Raw genomic sequence first — 14,677 nt, forward strand, 5'->3', positions numbered from 1 at the left:
CCACATAACTGTTGACTGTCTTGTAAAGCACTTAACTCCCTCCATGTTGGACTGTCCTGTTCACTTAACTCCCTCCATGTTGGACTGTCCTGTTCACTTAACTCCATGTTGGACTGTCCAGTTCACTTAACTCCCTCCATGTTGGACTGTCCTGTTTACTTAACTCCCTCCATGTTGGACTGTCCTGTTCACTTAACTCCCTCCATGTTGGACTATCCTGTTCACTTAACTCCCTCCATGTTGGACTGTCCAGTTCACTTAACTCCCTCCATGTTGGACTGTCCTGTTTACTTAACTCCCTCCATGTTGGACTGTCCTGTTCACTTAACTCCCTCCATGTTGGACTGTCCTGTTCACTTAACTCCCTCCATGTTGGACTGTCGTGTTCATTTAACTCCCTCCATGTTGGACTGCCCTGTTCACTTAACTCCCTCCATGGTGGACTGTCCTGTTCACTTCACTCCCTCCATGGTGGACTGTCCTGTTCACTTAACTCCCTCCATGTTGGACTGTCGTGTTCACTTAACTCCCTCCACGTTGGTCCGGCCTGTTCACTTAACTCCCTCCATGTTGGACTGTACTGTTCACTTAACTCCCTCCATGTTGGACTGTACTGTTCACTTAACTCCCTCCATGTTGGACTGTCCTGCTCACTTAACTCCCTCCATGTTGGATTGTCCTGTTCACTTACCTCCCTCCATGTTGGACTGTCCTGTTCACTTAACTCCCTCCATGTTGGACTGTCCCGTTTACTTAACTCCCTCCACGTTGGACTGTCCTGTTCACTTAACTCCCTCCACGTTGCCCTGTCCTGTTCACTTAACTCCCTCCATGTTTAACCGTCCTGTTTACTTAACTCCCTCCATGTTGGACTGTCGTGTTCACTTACCTCCCTCCATGGTGGACTGTCCTGTTCACTTCACTCCCTCCATGGTGGACTGTCCTGTTCACTTCACTCCCTCCATGGTGGACTGTCCTGTTCACTTAACTCCCTCCATGGTGGACTGTCCTGTTCACTTCACTCCCTCCATGTTGGACTGTACTGTTCACTTAACTCCCTCCATGTTGGAGCACTTAACTCCCTCCATGGTGGACTGTCCTGTTCACTTCACTCCCTCTATGGTGGACTGTCCTGTTCACTTAACTCCCTCCATGGTGGACTGTCCTGTTCACTTACCTCCCTCCATGGTGGACTGTCCTGTTCACTTCACTCCCTCCATGTTGGACTGTACTGTTCACTTAACTCCCTCCATGTTGGATCACTTAACTCCCTCCATGTTGGACTGTACTGTTGACTTAACTCCCTCCATGGTGGACTGTCCTGTTCACTTAACTCCCTCCATGTTGGACTGTCCTGTTTACTTAATTCCCTCCACGTTGGACTGTCCTGTTCACTTAACTCCCTCCATGTTGGACTGTCCTGTTCACTTAACTCCCTCCATGTTTAACCGTCCTGTTTACTTAACTCCCTCCATGTCAGACTGTCCTGTTCACTTAACTCCCTCCATGGTGGACTGTCCTGTTCACTTAACTCCCTCCATGTTGGACTGTCCTGTTCACTTAACTCCCTCCATGTTGGACTGTCCTGTTCACTTAACTCCCTCCATGTTGGACTGTCCTGTTCACTTAACTCCCTCCATGGTGGACTGTCCTGTTCACTTAACTCCCTCCATGGTGGACTGTCCTGTTCAGACAGACTGCAATAAAGGTTAAAAAAATACCAGCTGAAAATGTCCCCCGTTCTCACTCACTGTTCATGTCAACGTGGTTGAAATCACCTCCAGGGAGTGGTAACCCAACCTACAGACTGCCGACAGACAGACACAAATGACAGACACACACAAACGACAAAGACAGATGACAGACAGACAGACACACAACCAGATGACAGACACAGACAGACAGAACAGAGAAATAGACAGGCAGACAGATGACAGGAAGACAGACAACAGACAGGCAGATAGACAGGTAGACAGACAGATGACAGACAGGCAGACACAGACAGACAGAGACGCGGACGGCAGGCAGAGAGAGACAGACAGCTGACAGAAACAGACAAATAGATGACAGACAGGCCGACACAGACAGACAGATAACAGACAGAGATGACACAGACAGGCAGACAGATGAGAGACAGATGACAGAGACACAGACAGATGACACAGATGACAGACAGACAGGTGAGAGAGAGAGACAGATGACACAGACAGATGAGACAGACAGGTGAGAGAGACAGACAGATGACAGACAGACAGGTGAGAGAGACAGACAGATGACACAGACAGATGACAGGCAGGCAGGCAGGCTGCCCACCAGTAGACAGTACAGAGGGATCATCCCACCCTGTAGTTCTGTTACCTGGTAGCATAACACATGTAGAGGAGCATCCAAACCTCTGTACAAATCTCCACTACACAAGCGACGTGTTTGCGTATTGTAATCCATGACCAGAGCAAACACACACACACAGCCCCACGTACAGCAAATCCAGTGTTTTATTGACACACAAATCTGGCGATACAAAATAACATATCCAACAAAATGTTCACTTTATTCTTCATTTGTCCCTGAATACACACGCACCAGGAGCCGTTAAAACTTTATTGTTCTCCACTTCTGCAACTGACAAGAACAACACACATAAACATGGCAGGCTTTTTATATGAACACACAAAATGACACCGTTTTAGTGTACTTTAGGGGGGTCTTTTGAGACACACTAGAGCTGTTTTTGCACACACAAAACGACACCGTTTTAGTGTACTTTAGGGGGGTCTTTTGAGACACACTAGAGCTGTTTTTGCACACACAAAACGACACCGTTTTAGTGTACTTTAGCGGGGTCTTTTGAGACACACTAGAGCTGTTTTTGCACACACAAAACGACACCGTTTTAGTGTACTTTAGCGGGGTCTTTTGAGACACATTAGAGCTGTTTTTGCACACACAAAACGACACCATTTTAGTGTACTTTAGCGGGGTCTTTTGAGACACACTAGAGGTGTTTTTGCACACACAAAACGACACTGTTTTAGTGTACTTTAGGGGGGTCTTTTGAGACACACTAGAGCTGTTTTTGCACACACAAAACGACACCGTTTTAGTGTACTTTAGGGGGGTCTTTTGAGACACACTAGAGCTGTTTTTGCACACACAAAACGACACCGTTTTAGTGTACTTTAGGGGGGTCTTTTGAAATACACTAGAGGTGTTTTTGCACACACAAAACGACAGTGTTTTAGTGTACTTTAGGGGGTCTTTTGAGACACACTAGAGCTGTTTTTGCATGACAGTAAGAAGAAGCATGGTATGTTTTGGGACAGACGAGTACATAGGGTATCACACCTTAAAACCAGCAGGACACCGTGTTAAGAGCAAGACAAGCTCTCCTCAACAGCGGCCTTCTGCTCGTCATACGGAACAAGACCCCGCACCCCACCACAGGAAGCAGCACGCACCGTCACAGGAAGTAACACCGACACCGTCATTGCACAGCGTGTAGGCAGAAGTTGAGAGTAAGTCGCACACATCATCAGACAACATCCCAACAACACCCACTTAACTACAACATGTTTCAATACGGCGAACTGAAGCAATGGCTTTCTGCAAGTGCACTTCTGACGAAGTGTGAGTCAGCTGGAAGAGGGAGAATCCCAGGCTGAAGTCGTGCCTCGCACACGACAACGGTTTTGTCTGCAGAACGTCGGACCTCCCTGCTTCTGACATGAGCCAGGGAATGAAATCGACCTACGTTTCCACACCAGTAAGGAGTTAACCAACGGACTCCGAAGGAGATTGGCTCCGCATGTCGAGCCAACGACACACAATGTGTTCGATTCACGGCAAATTACCGCGAGCATTAACTAAACTTTCAACGGCCATGTGTACTACTCACACAGGACGCGGGAATGTTGCATCCATCCATCATCCAAACCGCTTATCCTGCTCTCAGGCTGCGGGGACGCTGGAGCCTATCCCAGCAGTCATTGGGCGGCAGGCGGGGAGACACCCTGGACAGGCCACAAGTCCATCACAGGGCCAATACACACACACACACACACACACACACACACACACACACACACACACACACACACACACACACACACACACACACACGCACACGCATTCACACCTAGCGACAATGTAGTACGGCCGAGTCACCTGACCTACAGGTCTTTGGACTGTGGGAGGAAACCGGAGCACCCGGAGGAAACCCATGCAGACACGAGGAGAACATGCACACTCCACACAGAGGACGACCCGGGACGACCCCCAAGGTTGGACTATCCCGGGGCTCGAGCTCAGGACCTTCTTGGGAATGATGCAATCACAGCTAAAATGGTGACTGACGTAATCTTAGCCCCCTCCCCCCCGCGGTTTGCATATGAAACCGATCGTTGGTTTGGGTCGTTATGCCACTGTATTGTTTATGGCGGGGGGGATACCTGCAGTCAGCTGAGACTGAAGAGGTCACTTATGCCCCTTTTCCACCACATGGTACTGCCTCACGTCGACTCGACTCGCTTCTGTGTCGTTTTCCGTTCCTGTAACGGTACCCTCTCAGTGTACCCGCTCCGGTTTTGGAACCTCGACAAAGGCGGTAATACAAAAGAGAAAAATAAAAGTAGTATTGGTTACCCAAATGCCGGTACTTTCCAGTAATGGAAAACAAAAAAAGGGTGAGCCGAGTCGAGTCGAGCCGAGGCAGTACCATGTAGTGGAAAAGGGGCATTAGATGAGTGATGAGACCTGTCTGTCCACAAACGCTGTGTCCAGGTGAACCGATTCAACCTTCGGTGATGAACCTTTGCTTTAGGTAGGACTGTGGACATGCGGCTTGCGTTCCCAGAGAAGGGTAATGATTACACAACATTCATATCAATATGCACTCGGATCTATTAAGCACTGCAAGTGAAACACAGCACAAATAGAGAACCAAAAACAAACAGAAATCCTTCATCCAGCCAATGCTGAGAAAAAGCATATGGATTCTGTGTTTACTGCCGCCAAAACAGTGGTTAGTCCTGAGTCCACACCAATCAGCCACCACATTACCCCGACGCCATGCCATCAGGGATACCATCGTCATGAAGGGGGGTACCTGGTCTGCAACGATGTCGAGGGAGGCGGTCCGTGTCAAAATAACATCCACATGAAGGCCAGGACTCAGGGTTTCCCAGCAGAACATTGCCCCGAGCGTCATTCCGGCAGCCTCTGCCGGCTTGCCTTCTTCCCATAGTGCATCCTGGTGCCATCTCTTCCCCAAGTAAATGACGCACACGCACCCGGCTGTCCACATGGCGTAAAAGAAAACGTGATTCATCAGACCAGGCCACCTTCTTCCATCACTCCATGGTCCAGTTCTGACGCTCACGTGTCCATTGTAGGCGCTTTCAGCGGTCGACAGGAGTCATCAGAGGCACTGACCGGTCTGCAGCTACACAGCCCCGTACACAGCGAGCTGTGATGCACTGTGTGTTCTGACACCTGTCTGTCATAGCCAGCATTAACTTTGTCAGCAACTTGAGCTACAGTAGCTCTTCTGTGGGATCGGACCAGACGGGCTAGCTTTTGCTCCCCACGTGCATCAATGAGCCTTGGGAGCCCACGACCCTGTTGCCGGTTCACCGGTTGTCCTTCGTTGGACAACTTTTGGTAGGTACTGACCACTGCATACCGGGAACACCCCATAAGACCTGCTGTTTTGGAGATGCTCTGACCCAGTCGTCTAGCCATCACAATCTGACCCTTCTCAAACTCACTCAGATCCTTACACGTGCCCATTTTTCCTGCTTCAACAACTGACTGTTCAGGGCGTCCGGGTAGCGTGGCAGTCCATTCCATGGCCTGCCAACACGGGGCTCGCTGGTTCGAGTCCCCCTGTTACCTCCAACTTGCTCGGGCATTCCTACAGAAACTGGCCGCATCTGCGGGTGGGAAGCCGGATGTGGGTATGTTTCCTGGTCACTGCACTAGCGCCTCCTCTGGTCAGTCGGGGCACCTGTTCGGGGGGAGGGGGAACTGGAGGAATAGCGTTATCCTCTCACACGCCACGTCCCCCTGGCGAAACTCCTCACTGTCAGGTGAAAAGAAGCAGCTGGTGACACCACATGTATCAGAGGAGGCATGTGGTAGTCTGCAGCCCTCCCCGGATCGGCAGAGGGGGTGGAGCAGCGACCGGGACGGCTCCAAAGAGTGGGGTAACTGGACAGGTACGATTGGGGAGAAAAAGGGGGAGGGGAAGAACTTCCTGTTGACTTGCTGCCTAATACATCCCACCGCTTGACAAGTACCACTGTCACCAAATAATCAGTGCTCGCCACTTACCTGTCAGTGGTTTTAATGTTTTGGCTGGTCAGTGTCTCGGTCTCAAATAAAACAACTACTTCAACTGCAATAAGGAGTCTAAGAACTTATGATGAGAAAATGTTTGCAACAAACTAGCCTACGACTATGAGGACAACCCCCGCATGGCTTCATCCACCACCATTCCCAAGCGGAGTCTTTATTTATTTGAGGAAAAATGTACCCTTTCCCTTACAAGCTGCCTCACCGCTGACCTGGTGCTCAATAATTCAATCTTTATCATTCTCTGATTAATATTTTCCTATCTGACAAACAAAAAACATGTTCTTGAAGAAGAGCAGCGCAAAAAAATCCCACATATAAGAGATGAGCCAACAGTGGGGGGAAAAGAACAATTTGCATTTTCTGGCTAAGCTTAAAGAAACCCAACAACTGACATGAACTTTTCAGTGAGACATTTCTGACACGTCCCGGCTTTGCAGCTCCGCCAGACAATAACAACCAAAAAAACAAAAAAAACTCGGCAGACTGGAAGAGGGCTGCGGCAGGGTCTTAGTTATTTGTGTTATGATGGGGTCGCTCAGGGTTCAACCCTCTGCACCCCACCGCGCGGCAATTACCCTTGAGTGGGGCGTCTGGGGGTCACAGCGAGAAGCTGGTGTTGCCACACAAGGAATGAGTCATCCACTTCCAGGACCCTGTTAAAGATAACCTACCTCCGGATATCAATGCCGAGAAAGAAAGTTGGCGGGAAACTGTGGAATTATACATCAGCTTTATCAAACCATCCCCTAAAACAAACCCCCCCCCCAAAAAAAAACAACAAAAGAACCAAAGAGATGGTGATCTTATGCGGAACCCATGAGAACCCCAACCGGAGGCATGGGCTGGCTGTCAGGTGGGGGGGACTGGTAGTCAGTGCGGTTGACTCGCAGCAGAGGCGGGATGCTGGAGGACCTGATGTGAAGGATCCTGGTGTCTGTGACCTCGCAGTCGATCTGCATCATCACCTGGAACTCCTCGTCTCTTATTATGCTGTCTGTAAAGGCAGAGAAAGAAGGAGGTTGTTGACTGGTGGAAACCGCTTACAGTGACTGCAGCTATCAGGACCAGTCCACTCTGTGCAGAACTAGTCCACTGACTCCCGGGTTCTACTGCGACGGTCATACCAGCTTCCTGTTTGTTGGCGTGTGCTATTGACAATGGCATATTTTTCCAGATGCCTGCAAAATGTACCATGGATAAATGTCAACCACATGCACAGAACTGTCCACACACTATGAGGATGAGTCTCCTCATCCTCATAACGGTGGACGTAAGTTGATATGTACCACTTGAAACTTTTTACCCGTTTGCTGGTGGGTACAGGTGAAAGGGTTTTTTTTGTGTGTGGACCCCCCCCCTTTTCTCCCCAATTGTACCCGTCCAATTACCCCACTCTTCCAAGCTGTCCCGGTCTCTGCTCCACCCCCTCTGCCGATCCGGGGAGGGCTGCAGACTACCACATGCCTCCCCCAATACATGTGGAGTCACTAGCTGCTTCTTTTCACCTGACAGTGAGGAATTTCACCAGGGGGACGTAGCGCGTGGGAGGATCACGCCATTCACCCCAGTTCCCCCTCCCCCCAGAACAGGCGCCCTGACTGACCAGAGGAGGCGCTAGTGCAGAGACCAGGACACATACCCACATCCGGCTTCCCACCTGCAGACACGGCCAATTGTGTCTGTAGGGACGCCGACCAGGCCGGAGGTAACACGGGGATTCGAACTAGCGATCCATGTGTTGGTAGGCAACGGACTAGACCGCTACACTATCTGGACGCCCGGTGCCTGTTCGGGAGGGGGGGACTGGGGGGAATAGCGTGATCCTCCCACGCGCTACGTCCCCCTTGTGAAACTCTTCACTGTCAGGTGAAAAGAAGCGGCTGGTGACTCCACATGTATCGGAGGAGGCATGTGGTGGTCTGCAGCCCTCCCCGGATCGGCAGAGGGGGTGGAGCAGCGAATGGGATGGCTCAGGAGAGTGGGGTAACTGGCCAAGTACAATTGGGGAGGAAAAGATGGAGAAAAAACAAAACAAAAACACAAGTGAAGTGATGAAAGCCGGCGATAACTCAAGAAAGGAGAAATAATTTGCAGATGAGATCTAAACCCCAAAAGCCTCGTTCCAAGCTGTTGGAAGGAGGGGAACACTCCCGGCACCGAGACACACCGCTCTGTCCCACAAGCTGTATTCAACACTGACTGAGAGTTCAACCTCCTAATTTATGGGTTCACTTTTTGTCCTGCTTTCCATAGAGAGACTTAGATTGATAAGAGAGATAGCACTTTCAGCATGTGTGTGGTGTGTGAGGGGGTGGGACGGCACCACTGATTTTTTTTTGGGTGGGTGGGGGGGGGCGATAGAAGCATGTGTGTGATGTGTGAGGGGGTGGGGCAGCACCACTTACTTTTTTTTTGGGTGGGGGGGGCGATAGAAGCCAGAGCTGAGTCACATGCTGGCTTTCTCTTTTATAGAGTTACAGAACAACTCTAAAGAAGAGAAGACATGCAAATTACAGGGGGAGAAGAAAAGAAGAGAAACACTGGTGAAAGAGAGGGAGAGAGAGGGAGAGGGAGTGAGAGGGAGAGAGCGAGAGAGAGAGAACGAGAGACAGACAGAGAGAGAGAGAGGCTACACTAACGATGAGTTGGGCTTTTGTATTTGGTACGGCCCGGTGGAGGTCCTGGCTGCAGACAGTATGGGTCAACACGATGACGGGAGAAAAAAAAAAGTTAATTTGCACGGAGGACAAACACATTTTCAGCAACATGTTTATCTTGAGATGTTTAAACTATAGACAGGCAATTTATTTGACATTCTCTCTGGGGAAACCGGAATAAGATTAAACCCGCTCCTGTTTTTGTATTGCAGCCCACGGCTTGCGGTACCCCGCAGCCCAACATCATTTTACTGCGCCCGGGGGGTGAGCGCCTTTTGTCGGTGGACATACTTGTAAAAAAATCTTCTGTAAGAAAAGCCTGTAAACAGCGTGTTCAGGGATCCTATATTTACATTAACCGAAGACTCGCACTTCACGGACCCCCTCCGCTTTAAAGGGGTTTCTCTGTACGGGGCAGCAAGAGAGGCAAACTGGTAGGAGTCCGACTATAAAACTCCACATATGGAGGAGTGTGCACGGCTGACCCACCTCCGGCTAGCTTCCTTAGCAAGGTCACATGTGACCTGGAAAGATAGCTGACAGCTTTAACATGCCTGAGCGCATCGGGAGCTTGTTAAAACCTGCAGGCTGTTCCCGCGGACACCTGCCCAAGACATTTGCTTCCTCAGCCTTGTCGTAGGGTTTTTAGATACTTCAGGAAAGGGGGAGGGGGTATTTTATGTGATGGTGCATTGTGTGGAGGATGGCTCCTTTTCCATCTGGGGGATTGGGGGTGGGATCCGCCGGGCGTTCATTTTGCTGGACTTCCTCCTGCACCTGGGAGTGAAACTGGGCCCTCTCAGACGGCCACAGAGCTCCAGCAGACGTCTCTGGAAGTTGTCCAGCGGTATAGGATTTTACTCACAGTCACGCTATGTCTGTCTCAGATCGGGCTTGGACAAGCTGTGCTTTGCAATGTGCATTATAGCTTCATGAGATTACGTTCATGCTATCTGTTATGATATCTATGTCACAGGTCAGGAGCTCGAACCTCCTCATCTCAGGTTAATTCCTTTTCAACGCCTCACAGACGAGCATGGGGAGTTCATTTTAGCAAACGTGGAAAAACTGCTTTGACATCGGCATCACATTAGAAATAAAACCTTCATCAAATGCATCAGGACCTGGGAAGGGGACTGTCAAAAATCCAGACTCTCCATGTGCAATCACTCACACACCAGCCGCATCCATCTTTCACCAAATTAGCAAAATGTCCAAATTTTCCTCAACTGACTGTTTGAGAGGCTTCAACACTAGTACGAGGAAAACACAAACAAGCGGCCACGAGGCCCAGCTTCAAACAGCAGGGCTTTGAAGGAGCTGCCAAGACAAGGCCCTCGTGCTCTGCCAAGTCTCCCCTTTCCCTTTCACCGGTGCCATCTGGAGGTGATCCAGTCAGTTCCTTCCTGGGCTTATCGGTAGCACAAAGTGAGCTGGTGGGCTTTTTAAGCCCCTTCAGTCTGACAACCGCCTTTATAAGAAGAAACCTGATAAGGGCGGATGCTGGAGGTTAATGTTTGAGGACTTGGAATGAAGACCGAGATAAGGGAGGACACATTTAAGAAGGGAGGCTCTGTAAATGTCGGAAGAGGAAGTGGTTCGTCAGGAAGCATATTCGCAGGATCACCATAGGCAATCCATTGAAAATTAGTAGCTAATAGGACACCATTTAGGCCACTTAAACGTTCTAATGATGACCAAAACTGGCTAACTTCCCTGCTGGGTCTTTTTATCTGGTATGGGAATCTAAACAAAATGATGGTACTTTACGTTAATCAGATTTTCTCAGTCCTCCAAAGGAAAAGCGAAGATTAGCATGAATAAGCAAGTGGGACATGCAACAATATGGAGAACAACTGACATACACAGAATTACATCCACATTTAACAGAGTAATAAAAAGCTAACTTCACACATGAGAACAATGAAGTCGAAGAAAACCCCAGCTGAAAGTTTCACTCTGGGCCTGTAAGGGTTAAACCTCAGGCCTGGAAAGAGCATGTTCTCATCAAGCACACTACTAAGGATGTTCTGTTTAGATTGGAAGGGAAAAGAAAATGTGACCCCCCCCACCAACTTCCTCACCATCGTGGAGTTCTACCCTTGAACCCCTGGCAGATGCCGTGTCTGTTAGCTACAGTACAAATACATTATCCCAGACTTAAAAAAAAAAAAGTCTGTGGTGCGTGTGGACGACAATCTGCCATCAATTTACCTGTAATATAAAAAAAGGAAGGAAGAAAAGAAAAATGACGACAGCTACAAAATGTTGATTTCGCCTAAACATGTCCTCGCTGACTGATTGAGCTACTTTCACACTACGGGGATCATTAAACAAACACACCCTTCACTCTTTATAAGGACATGACGGAGAGAATCTTGGAAGTCAATGTCAAGTGACTTTAACGGAGCCCGTGAGCGGTGGACACGCCGGCAGACACACACAGACAATGCCCGACATCAAAGTCCCCATTCCTCATTTTCCCTTACTGACCACGGCAACCTGAACAATTGCTCCCGATTAGTGGAGCCAGTCCACCTCCTCCAGATGAAAGCCATTTAGTGACTGGATGGGGCTGGTGTGAGGAGACTGGGGGGGGGGGCATTCCTGAAGCCGGGCAGGAGGGAGCTGGAAAGAATTATCCTTTGCTGTGGAGCAAGACTGCAGCAGAGAGGCGACAGTTTCTGCCATCCTGAAAGGGTGTACATTTGCACTGAATCGCCTCAGCATTTCAAATAAACCTTTAGATAAATCTAGAATGCTCTCCACACTGTCATCTACATAACATGCTGACATAATGTACAGATACACTCACTGGCCACTTTATTAGGCACACCTGTCCAACTGCTCATTAACGCAAATTTCTAATCAGCCAATCACATGGCAGCAATTCAATGCATTTAGGCATGTAGACATGGTCAAGACGATCTGCTGCAGTTCAAACCGAGCATCAGAATGGGGAAGAAAGGTGATTTAAGTGACTTTGAACGTGGCATGGTTGGTGGTGCCAGACGGGCTGGTCTGAGTATTTACGAAACTGCTGATCTACTGGGATTTTCACGCACAACCATCTCTAGGGTTTACAGAGAATGGTGCGAAAAAGAGAAAATATCCAGTGAGCGGCAGTTCTGTGGGCGAAAATGCCTTGTTGATGCCAGAGGTCAGAGGAGAATGGCCAGACTGGTCCGAGCTGATAGAAAGGCAACAGTAACTCAAATAACCACTCATTACAACCGAGGACAATCAGAGGACAATCTCTGAACGCACAACACGTCGAACCTTGAGGCAGATGGGCTACAGCAGCAGAAGACCACACCAGGTGCCACTCCTGTCAGCTAAGAACAGGAAACTGAGGCTACAATTCGCACAGGCTCACCAAAATTGGACAATAGAAGATTGGAAAAACATTGCCTGGTCTGATGAGTCTCGATTTCTGCTGCGACATTCGGATGGTAGGGTCAGAATTTGGCCTCAACAACATGAAAGCATGGATCCATCCTGCCTTGTATCAACGGTTCAGGCTGGTGGTGGTGGTGTAATGGTGTGGGGGATATTTTCTTGGCACACTTTGGGCCCCTTAGTACCAATTGAGCATCGTGTCAACGCCACAGCCTACCTGAGTATTGTTGCTGACCATGTCCATCCCTTTATGACCACAGTGTTCCCATCTTCTGATGGCTACTTCCAGCAGGATAACGCGCCATGTCATAAAACTCGAATCATCTCAGACTGGTTTCTTGAACATGACAATGAGTTCACTGTACTCAAATGGCCTCCACAGTCACCAGATCTCAATCCAATAGAGCACCTTTGGGATGTGGTGGACCGGGAGATTCGCATCATGGATGTGCAGCCGACAAATCTGCAGCAACTGCGTGATGCTACATGTCAATATGGACCAAACTCTCTGAGGAATGTTTCCAGTACCTTCTTGAATCTATGCCACGAAGGATTAAGGCAGTTCTGAAGGCAAAAGGGGGTCCAACCCGGTACTAGCAAGGTGTACCTAATAAAGTGGCCAGTGAGTGTATGACGGGGTCTTGTTTTGTGCCATGCTGCTGTGGAGAACCGCGGCTGTGCCTTGCCGAGCAGGAGGATTTTCTGCTATGTCAGTCTCGGTTTCCCCGTTTTACAAAGGACAAACCTCACTTACCAGAACTGCAAGGGTATGCTGCTGCTCCACATGCAGTTTAACCCCTCATGGCAAGCGGTTGTTCCTGCACTCCTCTAAAGAATACCAAACTATCTCACCAGAATGAAAACTGGTGTTTGCTTTCTCAAATTGTGTCGCCAGAGCAGAAGCACCATGTTTAGACTTTATGGGTCCTGACTCACAAGGCCGATGGTCAGCTGTCGGCCGATGTCGGACCGTCGGTGAGCATCTGTGACCCTAGTTTTTGCGGTGTGCCCCGCACCGTCAGCACTAGTCACACCCCTGTCAGCAGCTTTTCAGCCGATTCAGCATGTTGAATTGGTGGAGCCATCAGTGAGAGAGACCACTCTGATTGGCTGTTCAGCTTAGCGAATCAGTGCAGAACGTACATACTAGTTGGCCATCGGCTGTAGTCTTTGTGGTGTGTTCAAGTGCTACTTTTTGGCCCAGACGGCAGGCGGCGTGAGGCGACACAACAGTCGGCCTTCGTCACCGCCAATCGGTTTGGTGTGTCTGGGCCCTATGAGTGACTGCATGCCTCCACAGCACATCAGTACAAATCCAGAGAACCTTGTCCTTTGATAACTTGCATCTCTCCAGACCTGGGGTCCCTCTGTTGAATACCGCCATTGTGTGGACATTAGCACCAATTAACTTAAAAAGACCGCTCTGATTTCCCTATTCACCAGAGCTTCAATAGGGCATCTGACCAGCATAGCCCTTAGCATTCCTCCCTGACAGGACCAACCAAGAACAATGTTTACCTTCATCAATCTCCATTCCCAACTGCCACCTCTCGCACACACACACACACACACACACACACACACACACACACACACACACACACACACACACACACACACACACACACACACACACACACACACACACACACACACAAAGAGGAACCATTCCTTCATGGCCCAGTCTTCCCTGCTGAGTAAGAGGATCATATTCCACTGACTCATTCCTCTCAGGGTTGACTGAAATGCTAATCGAATCCATTGCTACACCCAGACCCCAAGAAAGAAAGGGGGGTAACTGAAAAACATGGGGTACAGTGATAAAAGCGCCTGTTAATGAGCCAAAAACAACAGAGTAATACTGTTGTAATTGTTCACACACTACATGGGCCAAGACCCTCTCGAAACAGGTCAGTCTGAGGCCCTGCAGCTTTGACTAAACCCAAACTCGCTGATCATTAATTCTGCAATGTCTGGTTTTGAAGTAAACCTGAAAACTCCTCTCTCTAGTGCAGTCTCAGATGTGTGTGTGGTTTTTTTTAAATAGTTAATCAATGACCTAGCCGATAGAGGAACAATAGAGACAACTTTTCATGAGCTCATGGATGTTACGGCCAAGCACAAGTAGACACGTATTCAAGTCTCAGAAAACATTCTGGCAAGTTTTGAGAGATGAACCATGTACAAGGGGTGACTCATGAGTCCAGTTATGCCGATGAAAGAGTAGAGCACTTAACAACAACACATTTTCAAGTATCAGTAGCCAC

The 14,677-nt window shown here is 49.1% G+C and overlaps 1 protein-coding gene across 3 annotated transcripts in view; it reads right to left on the reverse strand.

The window, feature by feature from the left end:
• Positions 1 to 2,483: 2,483 nt before the first annotated feature.
• The window catches only part of atf6 (activating transcription factor 6), a 90,656-nt gene continuing 78,462 nt past the window's right edge, over positions 2,484 to 14,677 (reverse strand). For all 3 annotated transcript variants that reach the window (XM_056277244.1, XM_056277243.1, XM_056277242.1), the window contains one exon: positions 2,484 to 7,348. In XM_056277244.1, coding sequence (XP_056133219.1) covers positions 7,158 to 7,348 — 191 coding nt within the window. In that variant the 3' untranslated portion in view covers positions 2,484 to 7,157. The remainder of the gene's footprint in view (positions 7,349 to 14,677) is intronic.

This window comes from Lampris incognitus, chromosome 3 (genome assembly GCF_029633865.1).
Source record: "Lampris incognitus isolate fLamInc1 chromosome 3, fLamInc1.hap2, whole genome shotgun sequence".
Classification (NCBI taxonomy): Eukaryota; Metazoa; Chordata; class Actinopteri; order Lampriformes; family Lampridae; genus Lampris; species Lampris incognitus.